We start from the raw sequence: 19869 nt of genomic DNA, 5'->3' as shown, positions 1-19869 counted from the left end.
AAAGCCTACAGCTAATATATTTAATGGTGAAATCTGATAAAAAATGAGGCAAACATAAATGCTCTCATAACTTCTCTTTCAATTTGTTGTGAGGATTCTAGCCAGGGCAAAAATAGGCAAGAAAAATAAAAGGCATACAATTGAAAAGGGAGAAGTAAAACTTTCTTTGTATATAGATTATATGACTGTTTATAAAGAATATCCTAGAGAATCATTTTTTTTAAAAATATGTTTTCATTAATTTTAGAGAGATAGGAAGGGAGAAAAAGAAAGAAAGAAAGAAAGAAAGAAAGAAAGAAAGGAAGGAAGGAAGGAAGGAAGGAAGGAAGGAAGGAAGGAAGGAAGGAAGGAAGGAAGGAAGGAAGGAAGGAAGGAAGGAAGGAAGGAAGGGAGGGAGAGAGAGAGGGAGGGAGAGAGGGGGAGAGGGGGAGAGGGGGAGGGGGAGGAGGAGGGGGAGGGGGAGGGGGAGGGGGAGGGGGGGAGGGGGAGGGGGGGAGAGGGAAGGGAAGGGAAGGGAAGGGAAGGGAAGGGAAGGGAAGGGAAGGGAAGGGAAGGGAAGGGAAGGGAAGGGAAGGGAAGGGAAGGGAAGGGAAGGGAAGGGAAGGGAAGGGAAGGGAAGGGAAGGGAAGGGAAGGGAAGGGAAGGGAAGGGAAGGGAAGGGAAGGGAAGGGAAGGGAAGGGAAGGGAAGGGAAGGGAAGGGAAGGGAAGGGAAGGGAAGGGAAGGGAAGGGAAGGGAAGGGAAGGGAAGGGAAGGGAAGGGAAGGGAAGGGAAGGGAAGGGAAGGGAAGGGAAGGGAAGGGAAGGGAAGGGAAGGGAAGGGAAGGGAAGGGAAGGGAAGGGAAGGGAAGGGAAGAAAGATGGATGAGAGAGAAACATCATCGATCAGCTGCCTCCTGCACACCCCCTAATGGGGACTGAACCCACAACCAGGGCATTTGCCCTGACAGAGAATCGAACCAGCGACCTCTCAGCGCATGGGATGACACTCAACCAACTGAGCCACACTGGTGAGGCCTTAGAAAATCTTTAAAAAACCACTATACTATTAAGAGAGTTTAGCTAGGTCACAAAATACAATGTAAAATTGGAAATTTTAAATATTAAAATAAGAATTATTTATAATAATATCAAAAACTTAAAATACCTAGGGAAATTTTTTTTTTCAAATATATCTTTATTGATTTCAGAGAGAGGAAGGGAGAGGAAGAGAGAGAGAGATAGAAACATCAATGATGAGAGAGTCATTGATGGGCTGCAGCCTGCAACCTGGGCATGTGCCCTGACCGGGAATCGAACCCTGATCGCCTGGATCCTAGGTCAATGCTCAACTGCTGAGCCACGCCTGGCTGGGTGGGAAATTTTTAATAAGACAAGTAAAAGAGTTAAACACTAAAACTAACTAACATTACTGAAAGAAATCAAAGACCTAAATAGAGATAAACCGTGTTCATGGATTGGAAGACTCAATACTGTTAAAAATGTAAGATGTCCACATGTTAATCTATAAATCCACTATAATCCAGGAAGTATTTTGCAGAAACATATGTATAACATATCATATGTATAACATATGATAGCAAACCTATCATTTGAATTTTTAATTATTTCATTTTTCTTTTCTATAAATTCTATTGTTTTTCTTTTCAGGCCAGTAGTATCTCTTTTTGCAGTTTCCTATACCCTTAAGATATTTCCAAACTTGTCTTTTATTTCTTTAAACATAGAAGCATGCCTAAATCTGTGTCCAATAAATTCAGTTTTTGAAGTCGTCAAAGATCCCTTTTTACTGTGCTTCTTTCTCCTAATTCTCAATTATGGTGCCATGTATTTTTGTTTGTTTGTTTGTTTTTAAGTATATCTTTATTGATTTCAAAGAGAGGGAGGGAGAGGGAAAGAGAGAGTTGAAACATCACTGATCGGATGCCTCCTGCATGCCCCCTACCAGGGATAGAGCCCACAACCCGGGCATGTGCCCTGACCTGGAATTGAACTGCTATCTCCTGGATCCTAGGTCAACGCTCAACTGCTGAGCCACACCCAGCCGGGCGGTGCTGTGTGTTTTTTTAATGATTGGTTTTCTTTGACTGCCTGTCCTTGAAAACTTATTTGAAGAGTTCTCAAAGCCTAGAAGGGAGATGCTTTCCTCCAAAAGGAAATTTGCATTTGCTTCTGTTAAGTGCCTACGTTACTACCATTCTGGAACCAATTTAGACTCAATCAATGGTTAGAGGTTTCTTTGGTCACCCAGGTAACGAGAATTTTGGCAGCAATCCCACATGAAGGATAGCCTATGGTTTATTAATTCTCAGTAAAAGGTTCTTCTGGGATTTATTTGCCCCTTTTTCTTTTTCCTCCCCTTGTTCTGCTCAGTACCAAGCAATTCTCCCCATAATCTCATGAAAGTGGGGGAAAGAGAAAGTAGGGAAGGGGGGCAGTTTTACTTTGGGCTCACCCTTACCTAAAGAATTTACCCCTACAGAGTCACAGTTTAATGTGGGGAGTGGCTATTAAACTTCTGATATTGGGAGGCCCTGAGCTTTAACTACTTTGCTCTTCATTCTAGGGGCCATCAAAATTGAAGCTCACAGCTTCCTAATCAGCAAAGGCCTTTCAGGCAAAAGCACTTTCAAATACTGATCTTTATTTTCTGGCATTCACTTGCAATTCCTCTCTATTATTAGCTCTTTGATGTTTTAGGATATTTGGGTTATATTTTATTCAAATATTCTAGTCGTCAGTATAAGAACTGGTTCAAACAACGTGGCTTGCCATTACCAGAAACAGAAGTCCTACATGTTATTAATTATCTTCAATTAGTTGAATGGAATTAATTTTTGAACTAATGAATAAATGACTTTCAATTTAATTAGATAAGTCAATCTCAAATTCAATAATCGGACCTCTCTGAACATCAATTTCATCATTCACAAAATAAAGAGGTGGAACTAAATGATCTCTATCACATTTTACTATTCTAAAAGATCAGGATTTATGTGTACACATACAATGTCACTTTTTAGCTTTTGGGTTATATCAACTCATTTAAAAACTGTGCCAAGTTATGTTTTATGTTGCTTATTAATAGATGCTATTTATGGTAGTCTGATGGGCAAAGTTTTCTCAAGGTGTCATAACAACTCCAAAATAACAGTAAGCAAGACTCACTGCTGCTGAAATGGATCCCTTCTCCATCTTCTCAAACCCAAGAGCCAAGACACAATCTGCCGTACCTAGAAAGAAAATGTAATTACTTTGAAAAATTTAATTTCCAGACACTCAACAAAATACATTAAATACTTCAATTTAAACAAGTATGTCAATTTATATAAAATTTAAAAACATACTAAAATCCGATAAAGTTTTTAAGTGAAAATTTAGAAAAATTCTTATATGCTACTAGGTAAGGGAGAAAATCAAGAAAGTGTTTAATTCTTTCTTTGATCCTCAATGTTAATAAAATTTTTTTTTTTTTAATATATCTTTACTGATTTTAGAGGAAGGAAGGAAGAGGGAGAGAGAGATAGAAACATCAATGATGAGAGTCACTGATTGGCTGCCTCTTGTTACGCCCCCAATTGAGGATCGAGCCTGCAACCCGGGCATGTGCCCTGACTGGAATCGAACTGCGATCTCCTGGATCCTAGGTCGACACTCAACCGCTGAGCCACACCTGGCCGGGCAATAAAACTTTTGATTAATGTGAAATATGTTTCAGTGAACAATAAATATAAAATAAGTAATTTTGAAATTTAAAACACTAAATTAAAGAAATATATTTTTAAAAGAATCCTGATCAAAATCTCAACAGAATAATTTTTGGAGGGTGGAGGCACCTAAAAAAATAATGTTAAAGTTCAACAGAACAGCAAAACAAGACGGAATTGACAAAATTTTTGTTTAAAAGAGAAAGAAAAGTAACAAGGTAGGGGAACAGGCTAGCATTATCAAATAGTATGACATTATAAAGCTCCAACAATAAAACACTGAGTAGTGGAACAATAATCAACAATCAATCAGTAGAACAGAATAAAGGGCTTAATAAAAGATCCTAGAATATTTGTAAATATAAAATATGATATATACCCAAGAGAACTGAAAGCCACACAAAAAACTGTACACAAATGTTTATAGAAGCATTATTCATAACAGCCAAAAAATGGAAACAACCCAATGTCTATCAACTGATAAATGGATAAACAAATTGTTGTACATCCATACAATGGAATCTTACTTGGCCATAAAAAGGAATGAAGTCCAGGTAACATGCCACAGCATGGATGAACTATGAAAACATAATGCTAAGTGAAAGCCACAAAAGGCCATATACTATATGAATCCATTTATATAATGTTCAGAATAGGCAAATCCATAGAGACAGAAAATAGATTAGTAGCTGTAAGGAGCTGAGGGGAGGGAGAACTGGGGAGTAACTGCTAATGGGTACAGGGTTTCTTTTTGGTGTGATGAAAATATTCTAAAATTAGATAGTGGTGATGGCTGCATAAATCTGTGAGTATATTAAAAAATACTGAATTGTATACTTTAAAGGGGTGAACTTTATAGCATATAAGTCACATCTCCATAAAGTTATTTTTTTAAGAAATACATTATAAAGCCATCCCTCTGATGATTGTGTGGAGAAATGATAAAAGGGATCAACAGCCCCGCGTTTATTTCAGTACACTAAACTAATAAGCACTACTCACCACCCTGAATCAGCTGCCGGGCCATAAACAATGCAGTAGAACCAGTAGAACAGTTATTGTTAACATTGATTATAGGAATTCCAGTCAGTCCCAAACTGTGATAGATAGCCCTCTGCCCACAGGTAGAGTCACCTGTATAGAAAAAGAAATTAAAATTTTAATATATGCAGCATGGGAATTGTGGAACTGCAACACAACATAATACCACATTATGATATTTCAGTATTATGCCTTTGCCTAGCATATAATATAGAGAGAACAATACACTATTAACACCTTACTCAGAAACAGTTTTAGCATTAAACATCATTTATTGTGCAAATATAAAAAATTCTCAAAACACAAAATGTATGTGCACATTCTTTACACAATACAGAGGTAGGAAAGTTGAGAAATGACCGAGTAATAGCAAACAATTCAATATGGCTAGGGCTACATGATTAAGGAAGCAATATTTCATTTATACTGTTAGATATAAATCTTTAAAACTGTACCAATTGATGAAAAAGCCATGATTTCCTATTCATATAAAGAGTCCACAACTCCAAAAAGTCTAAAAGATCCTGTGCACCTGAGAATTCCAGAAAAATAGTGATCTTTGACTCCTTTTCCAAGTAATGCAGCCACCAAGGCAGACATGCTGGAGCAGTGTGATGGGAAACATATGAAGATACAAAGACTCTCCAGGGGTCTTCAGGGAAAACAGCAGGGTTCAAGACTTCCTTTTCAATAAATATACTGCATCTATTTGACCTAGTAAATTTCCATTCAAGAATTCTCTTGATCTCTTAAAGCCTCAAGGAAATAATCATGGATATGCACAAATATTCATCTACAATGTTGCTTACTATATAGCCTTTTTTAACAATTAGAATTTAGAAATAATTTTTTAATTTTTGTTTTCATAATTTTTATTTATTGATTTTAGAGAGGGGGAAGACAGTGAGAGAAAGAGAGAAACATCGATTCACTGTTCCACTTACTTATTCATTCATTGGTTGCTTCTTATGTGTACCCTGACCAGGGATGGAACCCGAAAACTTGGTGCATTGGGACAATTCTAATCAACAAGCAACCCAGCCAGGGATTTTTTTTTAATTGATTTATTTTCTTTTTTTAGAGAGAGAGAAGAAGGCAGAGAGGGAAAGAAAGAGAAAGAGAGAAACATCAATTTTGTTGTTACACTTATTTATGTATTCATTGGTCGCTTCATGTCTGTGACCTGACTGGGATGGAACACACAACCTTGGCATATTGGGAGGATGATCTAACCAACTAAGCTACCTGGTCAGGGTAGAAATAATTTTAAACTGTCCAAGAACAGGATATCATTACTACTACTAAATAAACTAGTAAATCCCCAAGACTAAAATATCACGCAATCATTAAAAATCCTGAAGAGAGACTGGAACATCCTAAATGTTCATTAAGAGAGGGTAGATTAAATAAATGATGTATCTATTCTATGGAACACCATGATATCATAAAAAAAGACCAAGGAAGCTCTTTATGATATAATGTGGAATAGTTACCAAAAACTACTAAACATAAACAAGGAAACTACAAAATTTTGTATGCAGCCCTAGCAGGTTTGACTTAGTGGTTGGAGCATCAGCCCGCAGACTGAAGGGTCTGGGGTTCAATTCCAGTCAAGGTCACGTACCTCGGTTGCAGGTTCAATCCCCGGCCACGGTTGGGGCTCATGTGGGAGGCAACCAATCAATGTGTCTCTCTCACATTGATGTTTCTCTCTCTCTCTCTCTCTGAAAAGCAATGGAAAAATATCCTCAAGTGAGGATTTAAAAAAAAAGCATACGCATTTTGCTGTCATGTGTGTAACAAAAGAAAGGGAAAAGGGGAACTTACACTCATGCATACTTGTTTGTATATATATATATAAATTACCTCTGGAATCATACACTAGAAATTAGTGAAATTGGTTGTCTAAGAAAAGGGAACCATGAGACAGGGAGACAGAAATAAGGAGACTTTCCACTATATAACCATCCACCTTTTGTATTTTGTTATCGTGTAAATATTTAATCTATTTCAGAAAAAAAAAAAAATTTAATTGCAAAATGTTAATAATGGTATAAAAGAGTTAATGACATGGAAAATACTGAACATAGTAAAATGAGAAAAGCAGGTTACCAAAAAATATGTATACTAGGACCTTATTTTCTTTAAGAGAAAATTGTATGTATATGTGTATTCACATGGATTCATACTTACTGAAGGACATACACTAAAAATTAATGGTAATAATTTCCAGATAATGAGATGACAGGTGACTTTTTTATTTTACTAAGTTTATTGAGGTGACATTGGTTAGTAAAATTATATGGGTTTCAAGTGTACAATTCTATAATACATCATCTGTTACTGCATTGTACGGTCACCACCCAAAATCAAATAGGTACACTGATTTTGTATCCTGCAACTTTACTGTATGTTGTTTCTAACAGTTTTTTGGTGGAGTCTTTAAAATTTTCTATATTAAGAACCATGTCATCTGCAAAATGTGATAATTTTACTTCTTCATTCCCAATTTGAATGCCTTTTATTTCTTTTTCTTGCCTGATTGCTGTAACTAGGACTTCCAGTACGATGTTGAGTGAGTAACTGTGAAAGAGTGGCCATCCTTGTCTTAGAGGAAAAGCTTTTAGTTTTTCACCACTAAATATATTAGCTGATGGTTTGTCACAGATGGCCTTTATTATGTAGAGATATTTTCTTTCTATACCCATTTTATTGAGCATTTTAATCATAAGTGGATGTTGTATCTTGTCAAATGCTTTTTCTGCATCTATTGATATGATCATATGACTTTAATCCTTTATTTCATTAATGTGGTATATCACATTGATCGATTTGTGTATGTTGAATCATCCTTGCACCCCTGGAATGAATCCCACGTGATAGTGACATATTATCTTTTTAACGTCTTGTTGTATTCTGTTTGCTAGTATTTTGTTTAGGACTTTTGCATCTGCATTCATCAGAGATACTGGTCTGTAGTTTTCTTTTTGTGTGTGTGTTGTCCTTGCCAGGTTTTTGGTATCAGGGTAACGTTGGCTTCATAAAATGAGTTAGGAAGTATTGCCTCTTCTTCAATTTTTTGGAAGAATTTGAGAAGGATAAGTATCTTCTTTGAATGGCTGGTAGAATTCACTACTAAAGCCACCTGGTCCTGGACTTTTACTTTTGGGAAGGTTTTTGATGATGGTTTCAACTTTCTTACTGTTGATCGGTCTATTTAGATTTTCCAGTTCTTCATGATTCGGTCTAAGAAGGTTATATACTTCTAAGAACTTGTTTAATTTATTCTAGGTTATTGAATTTGGTAGCATATAGTCTCTTTCATAGTATTCTTGTATGATCCTTTGTATTTCTGTGGTGTCCCTCATAATTTTCCCTCTTTCATTTCTGTTTGAGTTTTTTCTTTTTCCCTTAATGAGTCTAGCCAGTTTGTCAACCTATTAATCTTTTCAAAGAACCAGGTCTTTGTTGCACTAATTTTTTCTACTGTCCTTTTGTTCTCTATTTCATTTCATTCTGCTCTAATTTTTATTATTTCCTTTCTTCTGTTGAATCTGGGTTGCTTTTATTCTTTTTCTAGCTCTTTAAGATGTAGTGTTAGATTGTTTACTTGGGATTTCTCTCGTTTCTTGAGATAGGCCTGTAATGATATAAACTTCCCTCTTATTGCCACTTTTGCTGCATCCCAAAAGTTTTGATATGTTATACTGTAATTCATTTGTCTCTATATAGTTTTTGATCTCTCCTTTTATTTCTTCTTTGACTCAGTTGTTCTGTAGCAGCATGTTGTTTAAGCTCCACATATTTGTGGCTTTTCCTGCTTTCTTTTTGCAGTTGATTTCCAATTTCAAAGTATTGTGGCCAGAGAGTATGTTTTATATGACTTCAACCTTCCTAAATTTGTTGAGGCTAGTTTTCTGTCCCAACATATGGTCTATCCTTGAGAATGTTCCATGTGCACTGGAGAAGAATGTTCTGGGGTGAAAGGCTTTGTCATTTAAGGCCGATATTTCCTTACTGATTTTCTGTTTGGATGATCTATCCATAGCTGTCAACGGGGTATTTAGGTTCCCTACTATAACTGTTTTTGTCAATTTCTCCCTTTAGTTCTGTTAGTAGTTGCCTTATATATTTTGGTGCTCCCTGATTGGATGCATATATATATTGAGAAGTGTTCTGCCTTCTTGATGTAGTATCCCCTTTATCATTATAAACTGTCCATCTTTGTCTCTTGTTACCTTTTTATCTTGAATTCTATTTTGTCAGATATAAGTATGGCTACACCTGCACTTCTCTGGATGCCATTTGTTTGGAGTATCATTTTCCACCCTTTCGCTTTGAGTCTGTATTTGTCCTTGCAGTCTATGGTTGAGTTTTGTTTTTTGAGCCAATCTGCTACTCTATGCCCTTTTATTGGTGAGTTCAGTCCCTTTACATTTAGGGTGATTGTTGTTGTGTGACGATTTCCCATAGGCATTTTATCTTTTGTTTTCTGATAGATCTGTGTTTCCACTGTTCCTTTTCTCTTGTGTTTCTGGCTGTTATTTCAGTTTGGTGATATTCTATGACTTTTTCTCCTCTCCCCTTTTCTATGTTATGTGTCTCAGTTCTAGATTTTTTTGTGTGGTTACCATTAGGTTTATGCAAAAGAAAGTTTCATATGTACAGTAGTCCTTTTTCTTCTGAATATACCTTATTTCCATTCTCCTTTGCAAATTCAGACCTTCATCCTCTCCCCTTTTATGTTTTTGTTGTCACAAATTATCCCTTTTTATGCTGAGTTCATTTTCAAATTGTAGTAGCTACTGTCTTCTCTTTTTAAAATGTTTTTATCTCCCTGATGCTTTATGTTATAATTAAGTATACAATACCCTATTGTATAAGGGTTGCAATTTCCTTCTTCAGTCTGTCTGTTAGTTATATTACTCATAATTTTGTATCCTTTTGTCTGTTTCAGGAAGAATAACCCCCTTCAATATTTCCTGTAATGCAAGTCTTATAGTAAATTCCCTCAGCTTCTGATGTCTGAAAATGTCTTTATTTCTCCTTCATATCCACAGGATAACTTTGCTGGATAGATTATTGTTGTTTGGTAATTTCTCTCTTTCAATAGTTTGAACATTTGGTTTTACTCTCTCCTAGCTTGTAGGATTTCTGCTGAAAAATCTGATGATAATCTAATGAGATTTCCTTTAAAGGTTACTGTCTTCTTTTCCTGGCTGCCTTGAGAATTCTTTTGTAATTAATTTTTGACAGTTTTAATATAATGTGCCTTGGAGAAGGTCTTCTTGGATTGAGATAATTAGGTGTTCCATTTGCTTTTTGGATTTGAGGATCCAGCTCTTTCCACAGGTTAGAGAAATTCTCATCAACTATTTGTTTGAGTAGGCTCTCTGTTCCCTTCTCCCTTTCCTCTCCTTCTGGTATACCCATTATTCTTATATTGTTCTTTCTAAGGAAGTCAGATAGTTCTCGTTTCATTTATTTTTACTCTCAAGTTTCTATCTTCTTCCATCTGCATCATTTCTAGATTTCTATCTTCAATATCACTAATTATTTCCTCCATCTGGTGACCTCTACTTCCTAAGCTCACTAGTTCATTTTTCATCTCTTTTGCTGTATTCTTTAGCGCCAGAATTTCTATTTGGTTATTTTTTAAAGTGTCAATCTCTTTGGTATAGTACTCCATTTATTGATTGATTTTATTTCTGAGTTCATTAAACTGCCTATCTGAGTTTTCTTATGTCTTGTTGAGTTTTTCAGAACTGTAATCTTGAGTTCTCTGTCATTTAAATCACATTATTTCCATGTCTTTCCATTTATTTTCTAGAGATAGATTTTTCTCTTTTTTTCTGAGCTGCCTTGTTACCTTGGTTATTCATGGTATTTGATATGTTATTCCTCTGCCTAAGCATTTATGGGGATGAAATCTGCTTTTTTTAAATAGTAATGATTTTCTATTAGCAGGTTGATAGGATATCTTTCATTTTCCAGTAGGTGGCGCTGAAGCACAGGTTTTTATTTTCTCTTGACCTACTCTGGCTTCTCTGGCTTAGATCTCTGCCATGTATTTCCTGGAAAGGTGGGCATTTTCTCTGTGACCAGGTAACTTCAGTCTCAGAACACTACCCCTGTGAAGGAATGTGGAGGGAACGATGGGTTCCCAAGCCTGTGAAATCCCAGCGCTGCCCCCTGCAACCAGATGCTGCCTGCACTGCAGAGGTCTCTGTAGACTGGCAAAGGACAGCTTGTGTACATGTGGCTTTCTTCTCCTCTCAGCAATGTCAACTGTCAGATCTCAGCTCCCATACCGCTATATTTACACCACCACCATCCCCATATCCCCTCCACCCACCACCCACCACCCACCCTTCATCACTGGAACCAGCTGCAGCCTGTGCCCACCCACTGCTCAGAGAGGAATGCCTCTGCCTCTCTAGCTCTCAGGGTTGCAAATAGTGTGCTCTGCATCCCACACTCACTGCCATAGCTTCTTCTGGAGCCCACAGCTAGCTCTGGGAGGGTAAGGAGAGGCAACCAGACTCTGTGGCTTTGTTTTTCTGCCTGGCAATGATATCTGCTAAATCACAGCTGCCACACCTCTGTGTTCCATCTCTGCTCCAGTCACTAGGTTCAGCCACAGCATGTGCTGACCACTCAGGCAGGAATGTTGATTCTACCTCTCTGCTCTTCAGGGCTGCAACCTGATTCTCCTCCCTTCCCAAGACCCACAGTGAGCTCCAGACTACATCCTTGGCACCCTCTCTTCTCTTCCCCCTTCTCTACTCCCCTGCTCGCTCTGAGTGGCCCACATTCTGATGCTTGAAGTCATGGATCTCTCAGACGTGTTCGTGTATTGAATTATAGCTGTTCAACTTGTAACTTCAAGGAGAGAGGCTGGGGGGACCTCTCACACTGCCATGCTTCTGACATCACTTTGATAGTTGACTTATGTTTTCTTGTGCTTCTCTGTGTTTCCTTTTTTTTTTCTACAATGACTATATATCATTTTTTAATCAGAAAAAGTTTAATGAAAAATTTTTATTAACTACAAAAACATCAATAAATGCAAATTTTAAGACAAGAAATAAAAACTTATCCTCTGAAGAGTAATTATCTTTATATGGTAGAACTATAGGTAATTTTTTTCATTTTTAAATATAAAAATTTTTTTTAATTGATCTCCTGTTTTGACAATATAATAATGGCAAAAAAATATGTTAAATTAGGCTTACACATAAGAGAAATCTAGGAATGACGGGTAGAACTCTGAATTTTGAAAGTTAAAATTCACAAATGCCCCTGCATTGTTTATGTGGTTGCTGCTAGATTTAGGTGAATAATTTTTAGAATATATAGTTTACCACGTACCATAAACGTAGCCAACACATGCCTGTTCCACTGCTGAGTAAGGAATCTGTGCATCAGCTAAAGCCTTCTGACCTATAAAAACAAAAAGGTTTTAGCAAATAGTGCTTTAAGTATTTGCTTTAGGTGAGTAAAAATTAAGTTTAGAGTTTTCCCAGAGTAGTAAATCTACCTCTTTATAGCCTATCTTCAATTCAAATGACAAATCCTTCACCAAATCATTTCAGATCTCTCCTTTCAGAAATAATCATTTCTTCTGTAAGCTACTGCATCACTTTTTCACACCTCCTCTTTGATACTTAACATTTTCTGTCCCAATTGTATACCTAACTATAAATATATTAAACCCCAAGAGACTTAAATCTCCTTAATGGCAAGGTCCTTGTCTTATTCATCTCTGTGGCTCCATTGCATATATAGTGGGCAAAATTGGACAGAATGTCAATATTGGGGATGAAGAGGGATGGGAGCACCTGTGCGGTCATCTTACAAAGTCGGGATCAAGATATGATCTTGTCTATGGAACAAGAAATGGAGCTTTAAGGATGCTTTTAAAGTTACAGAAATGAACAATGGAACTGAAAAAATATATATAAATAAACTGGGAGCTAAATCCTTATCACAGTGAGAAGCAAACATATATCTAAAATTGATAAACCAAAAACTGGAATAAGTGTGGTGGAATAAACGTTTAGAGATATGGAGCTAACCACTAGAAGAACTAAAGCGAAAACAGAAGAAATTGCCCCCTGAGGAACAGGCCTGGGAAGTAAAAGCCATTCTGTGTGTGTTTGTATAAGAGAGAGAGAGAGAAAGAGAGAGAGAGAGAGAGAGAGAGTGTGTGTGTGTGTGTGTGTTTTAACCATATGAATTAAAAGCCATTCTGTGTGTGTTTGTATAAGAGTGTGTGTGTGTGTGTGTGTGTGTGTGTGTGTGTGTGTGTGTGTGTGTGTTAACCATATGAATGTATTACTTTGAATTTTTTTAACTGAGAAGACATATAATTGATTATGGGATTGGCTTAGTCCAACCAGTTATATTTTCCTGCTTAGCATATGAGCAAAAAAATTTAATGTTTTTGTTATAATGATGCTGGTGAGATTATATTAAGAAGGGCATTTCCATATACTGCTAGTGAGACTAATAATGTAAACAGTCTGAAACATTATTTGGCAAGAGTCTTACAATGTTCATATTCACTGTTCCAATGAATCTACTTCCAGGCTCTGTCCCCAAAAGTAACTAGAGATGAGACCAAATATTTATTTAGCAAGATATTCACCATAATTCTTCTAAAATATCAAAAAGTTGCATACATAAATGTCCAACAAAAGTCATAGCATAAATGTATAATGAAATATGAAAAGTTTTTTTAAACAATTTTAAGTAACAGGAGAAATGCTCATGAAAAGTAAGTTTAAACTCAGAATGTAAAACTACATAGCATATGATCCCTTATAGGCATAGGAAAAAATACTAAAATAGAATATACCGAGATATTAATAGTGATAGGCATGGGTCACAAAATTTTGTTTTCATTATTATATAATTCTGTGTTCCAATAAAGCACATGCATCGATCTTATAATCAGTGGAAAAGAATGAGCTACAGGAAAGGTGTAAGGATTAGCCTATGCTCTGTACCTCCTCTAAAGAGCACAATCTACCCAGCATGGTCTACTCACCACCTGGGTAAACTTGCCTTATTTTCCCTACCAGATGGTAAGAGCCTTGGGATTTGTACACCACCCTACTGTAAATCCTTCCCAGTGCCCAAGATGCACTCACTAACGTTTGTTGAACACTTTTTCCGAACATCAGGTTTTCTGCATACACTTTCAGATTCAAATAATTGATAAGTAAAAATGTTTTAAAGGGATGAGAAGACAAAGAAAGCACAGGAGTTAACTATCTGAACAAGCTGCATGGTGCTGCTACACCACACAAATGAGTATCATCCATATTTAGGTGCAAAGGGATCCCTCGCCTTTCTCTGAGGGAAAGGAGGATGGAGGGATGTGTAAAAAGCAGGAGTCTCTAAATAATGGAAGCGACAGGACACAATTCTGCTGGTTGTGCCCCCTCCCATCTATGCATTTAGGAAATGATGAGAAAGAAAACGGCAGCAGACTCCCTTCCTAAAACCAGTTTGGAGAATTAGAGGGTAAGACCTCTAGATCTACTGTTCCATGAAACCTGTCCCCTTGCCTCATCACGAGTCTACAAATAAATCCAAAGAGAGCATAATGTAAAATCATTCATAGAATCTTAGGGATTTTTCCCCCAAGTTGTGCTTGAATGTTGATTAAACTAAATGTGACTGGTGTGGTCTGAAGGTGCACATATCTCACCAAAGACTATGTCAGAAATGTGAGTGGAGTCATCCTTCTCATTTCCCTACAAACCAACGGGTATTTTTAAGAGCAAAGCTGAATTTTAAAAGTTTATTCTAGCCCGGCTGGTGTGGCTCAGTTTGTCGAGTGTCATCTGGTGCACCAAAAGGATGCCTGCTCGATTCAGGGTTAGGGCACATACCCAGGTTGCAGGATAGATCCCTGGTCAAGGTGAATACAGAAGGCAACTAATCACTGTTTCTCTCTCACATCAATGTTTCCCTCTCTCTCCCTTCCTCTCTCTAAAATCAATAAAACAATAAAAAGAGAGAGAGAGAAAGAGAGAATGTTTAACAATGTAAAAGATAAATATTAAATGAACAGCGTCCACTCAGATAATCAACATTAATTAGCCCAGCTGGTGTGGCTCAGTGGCTGAGTATCAACCCATGAACCAGGAGGTCATGGTTCAACTCCCAATCAGGGCACATGCCTGGGTTTCGGGCTCGATCCCCAGGAGGGGGCGTGCAGGAGGCAGCTGATCGATGATTCTCTCTCATCATTGATGTTTCTCTCTCTCCCTCTCCCACCCTCTCTCTAAAATCAATAAAAACATGTTTTTAAAAATAATTAATTAATTAAATCTTATGAACCTTCCTTTCGGGGAGCAGAGATGCTCTGATTTCATGTATAGAACAGAGTTGAAGCAAAATGCAAATATATAGGCACTAGGTACTAGGGGAGACAAGGAGGAGTATCTAATGAATAACTGCAGTAATTCTTTTTGGGTTTCCTTGCAACAAGCTGGCAGGGGCAGGACATGCCCGGGGGACTTCCTAGGAGGGCAACTGTACCTAACAACTTCATGGGGCCAAGGAGCCCCCAAGGTCTCCCCATGCTGGGAAGCTGGTATCTTCCAGCACTCCCCAACAATTGACACTTACACTTAGCCAGCTTGGCGATAAGTCTAAAACATTTCTTTCCACTATGCAGAGAAGCTGTCATGCTTGTCCTCCTTCAAGAGAGAACAATGGAATTCCGATCCATAGTTCAGCCAGCGGTAGCCTGGCCTAAGCATGTGCCTCTGAAGAATGCCTAAAGAACACAGCTCCACACCCCTGTGGACCCTTCTCTCTTTGAGTTCCAGCTAACCAATATTCACCCAAGTTCTTCGCTTAATACTAACTAGAATAAACGATAACGAACTGCATCACCTCATTTAGTAACACAGTAGCCTAGTGGTAGAAAAAGAATTCTCTATGTTGGCTCAGTCAAGTGAAGAGAGGAAAGCCACCATACAGGTATTTAATACATTTTGAATGTGATTATCCCTTTCCTAGGAAAGGAAGAGACCAATTTTGTCATATCTCCTAGAATCAAGTTATCCCTTTTAATGACCCTACCTTTCTCTCCCAAAGAGCCCTTTGCTATCCCAACAAATAGCTGGGTAGCACATAAAATCACTGGCCACTGTCTGCTCTGGCGATCTAGCTAAGAATGCCCAAGTTTTTTTCCCTTTCTCCTTTCTAGTGAACCACTAGGCAATTGCTTGTACAGGTTCTTCTCCCTTGACCAGGCTTCCTTTGATGGTTGCAAGGCTTCTCCACAATGAAGACGGATCACACAATAAACTATAATGTTCAAAGATCTATATTACCTGCTTCTTTTGCCAAGTCAGGGTAGTCTCTTGAATTCTCAACTTCAGGCTTCATGAACTAGAAATACAGGAGATAATAAATAGAAACAAGTTTTAGTTAGATTTCCTCACAACAGAATGTCATAGAAATTCATTCATTCAAATAAAAACATATTAAACACCTAGCATGTTCATGGATTCTGAAAATATTAAATAATATGCAGTCCTTACCTTCAGGGAGCTTCCAGTCTAATGAAAAATAGGAAATTACACTACAGTGTCCTAAGTACAGAATGATTTGGGAGAGGCAACTACCCAGCCTCAGAGGGAGGACTAGAAAGGCTTCCCAGAGGAACTGACATTTAAATTAAGTCTTTAAGAGTAAGATATAACCAAGTGAGAGAAAAGGAAATTCTAGAGCAAAGGCCTAGAAGTGAGAGAATGTGGCTCAATACAGGTACTGCAAACAATTTTTATACTGCAGAGGTTGAGGCACAAGATGGGAAGCGGCAAGTGACAGGGACAGAAAAGTAACTTAGGACCAAGTGATAACTACTAACATTTACTGGGAACTTACTGTGTTACGAACTGTGCTAAACACTTTACCCGTATTAACTCATTTAATCCTCATAACAACACTAAAAGGTAAATCTATTATTATCTCGATTTTACCATAACAAAAACTAGAGCACAAAGACATTAAGTAGCTTGCCCAAGGACACACAGCTAATAAGCAGTGGAGCTGAAACTTCAATAGTCTGGCTCTAGAGTGAACTCTCACAAGGGACCTTATAGGGCCCCCTATGATGTCTGGGTTTCATTCTGAAGACAACAGATTTTAAAAAAAGAAAAAAAGGGAGATTGGGATAAAACAATGAGATACTACTACACACCTATTACAATGGCGGAAATTCAAACACTGACAACACAAAATGCTGACAAGGAAGTAAAGCAACAGGAACTCGCATTCATCACTGGTGGGAATGCAAAATAGCACAGCCACTTTGAAAAATAGTTTGGCGGTTTCTTACAAAACTAAACATGCTCTTACTATACAATCCAGCAATTGTGTTCCTTGGTATTTACGTAAATGAGATGAAAACTTATGTCCACTCAAAAACCTACTATGAATGTTTATAGTAGCTTTATAATTGCCAAAACTTGGAAGCAACTAACACATCTTTAATGAGTGAATGAATAAATAAACTGTGGCACATTCAGACAATGGCATATTATTATCCAGTGCTAAAATGCTATGAGCTATCAACCCACAAAAGGCATGGAGGAACTTTAAATGCACATTACTAAGTAAAGAAGCTAATCTGAAAAGGCTATATACTGTATGATTCCAACTATATGACATTCTGGAAAAGGCAAAACTACAGAGACAATAAAAAGATCAGTGATTGCCGGGATTGGGGGAAACTACCAAAAGCCAATTAACAGGTTGGATAAATTGTGGTATGTTCACACAATAGATGTTACATCAATGAGAATGAAAAATCTACACCTACATATAAATTTATGGATGAATCTCACAAACATAATGTTGAACAAAAAGCCAGAACTAATCTATGGCATTAAAGGTCAGAAGTCAGGATAACGGCCTTTGCAGGCAAGCAGTCAGTGACTGGATGAAGGCACAAGGGGAATTTCTGAGGTGCCGGTAGTATTTTATATATATATGGTTAGTTAGTTAGTTAGTTAGTTGTTTTTTAAGCAAAGAAATGCCAAATAAAATTATCATAAGGCTTATAATAAAAACAGCAATCCTGTTTCACTATTCCCCATCCACTGGTCTTTCTTGCTCCCAAATATTCACTTTCAACTCTTCTTGATATTTCTCCTTTTATAAAATGCCATGTTTCTAAATATCCTTATATTATTACTCCTTTATCAACTTAAGAAATTATAGACCAGCCGGCATGGCTCAGTGGTTGAGCGCTGACCCATGAATCAGGAGATCTCAGTTCGATTCCTGGTCAGGGCACATGCTCAGGTTGCCAGCTGGATCTCTTCCATCACTGATGCTTCTATCTCTCTCTCCCTCTCCCTTTCTCTCTCTGAAATCAATAAAAACATATTTTTTAAAAATTATATAATGATACCAAATAAGGGCCAATAAGGACTGGTTTTTTAGGCCACCTCACATATACATTCATATTTCCCCCATTCTTCTTAGATAGTTGAATCACAGTTTTTAATTAAATCAGTACTTAGTGTTTACCTTATTAAGTAACTACTTCTTACTTCTGAGGCAAGTTGGGTGCTATGATTACATTTCCTCTATTGTACAATTTGGGGGGGTTTCTGGAGTCATTAATAGCCTCACATATATATATTTTTTAATCCTCACCAGAGGATATTTTTTCCATTGCTTTTCAGAGAGAGTGAAAGGAAGAGGAAGAGAGAGAGAGAGAGAAAGAGAGAGAGAGAGATGTAAGAGAGAGACACATCGATTGGTTGCCTCCAGCACACACTCTGACCAGGGCTGTTTTCGAGCCTGCAACCAAGTTACACGCCCTTGGCCGGAATCAAACCTGGAACCATTCAGTCCATAGGCCGACGCTCTAACCACTGAGCCAAACCAGCTAGGGCAACTGCCTCGTTTTTAAAAGTTTTAACCTTTTTATTGTAAATACCAAAGATATAGAAAACCACAAGAATACATACCAAAAAACTGTGTGTGTGTGTGTGTAGAATATGTGTATTCTGATGAATTATTTTAAAGCAGACACTCTTGTAACCAATGACAATGATTCTCTGCTTCACCAAAATCTAGTCAGGCTCCTCTACTCTCTACTAAACCTCATACTGACCTATAAAGACTTAAACAAGGAGTCAGTGACTGGATGAGAGCACAAGGGGAATTTCTGAGGTGCTGGCAATATTTTATATGTATATGGTTTTAACAGCTCATAGTTTTAACACAGTTTTAACAGCAATAGCTCAAGGCCACATCCCTGGGACAACCTTAGCCCCAATTAAAGTACCCAGCAGAGAAAACCAAAAGCTGCCAAAAGAATGTACTGTTTGTTCCAGCCAACACCTGTGGGAGGGTCAGAGTCTAAGGTTGCATAAGAGTCAGTTAGCAAATCTACATGGGTTTTATGTGGACTAATCCCCACTCCTTCCCACTTTTTGTAACTTTTCACTTCACTACTGAGCCCCCACTCACCACCCTCTTGCTCCCCTCATTTGCCCTTTAAAACACCCAGTCACTTCTGTATAAATCAAAGTTGAGTTCAGCTTCCATCAGGCTCTTTTCCTTCCTGCAATACTATATTATGGATTAAAATGTCCTAATAGTTTACCTACTGCCCACCTTTATCTTTAAAACCACCACCCAGACCAAAAAAATTGAACTTTGCCTGCCACTCCAGAAACTCCTCTAGGCATTCTGTCCCAATCTCAATCCCCACTCCACCCCCAAAATAATTACTATCCTGATTCTTTTTTTTCCTTAATTATTGATTTTAGAGAGAAAGGAGAGGAGACATTAATTTGTTGTTCCACTTACTTATGCATTCATTGGGTGATTCTTGTAGTGCCTTGACCAGGGATCAAACCCACAACCTTGGTGTATCAGGACAATGCTCTAACCAAATGAGCTAGCTGACCAGGGCACTATCCTGATTCTTATAGTAATCACTTCCTTGCAACATCATATAGTTTTAGAATATAACATATACTAAGTTTATTGAATATATGCTTAAATGATTAATTAACTGTAACAGTAATGTATGGCAGAGATATTATGGAAGAAACATGAGACGTTGAGTAATCA

General features: G+C 37.6%; 1 protein-coding gene across 1 annotated transcript in view; it reads right to left on the bottom strand.

Annotated features, from left to right (window-relative positions):
• The window catches only part of SCP2 (sterol carrier protein 2), a 77148-nt gene that overhangs the window by 54038 nt on the left and 3241 nt on the right, over positions 1 to 19869 (bottom strand). The window contains exons 2-5 of the mRNA XM_016210833.2: positions 16104 to 16161; positions 12118 to 12189; positions 4708 to 4839; positions 3167 to 3231 (exon numbers count right to left, since the gene is read on the bottom strand). Coding sequence (XP_016066319.2) covers positions 3167 to 3231; positions 4708 to 4839; positions 12118 to 12189; positions 16104 to 16161 — 327 coding nt within the window. The remainder of the gene's footprint in view (positions 1 to 3166; positions 3232 to 4707; positions 4840 to 12117; positions 12190 to 16103; positions 16162 to 19869) is intronic.

The sequence above is a fragment of the Miniopterus natalensis genome, chromosome 9 (assembly GCF_054644295.1).
Source record: "Miniopterus natalensis isolate mMinNat1 chromosome 9, mMinNat1.hap1, whole genome shotgun sequence".
NCBI classification, from domain to species: domain Eukaryota; kingdom Metazoa; phylum Chordata; class Mammalia; order Chiroptera; family Miniopteridae; genus Miniopterus; species Miniopterus natalensis.
The sequence above is the reverse complement of the archived record's forward strand: the minus strand, read 5'-3'. Positions and strand labels throughout refer to the sequence as shown.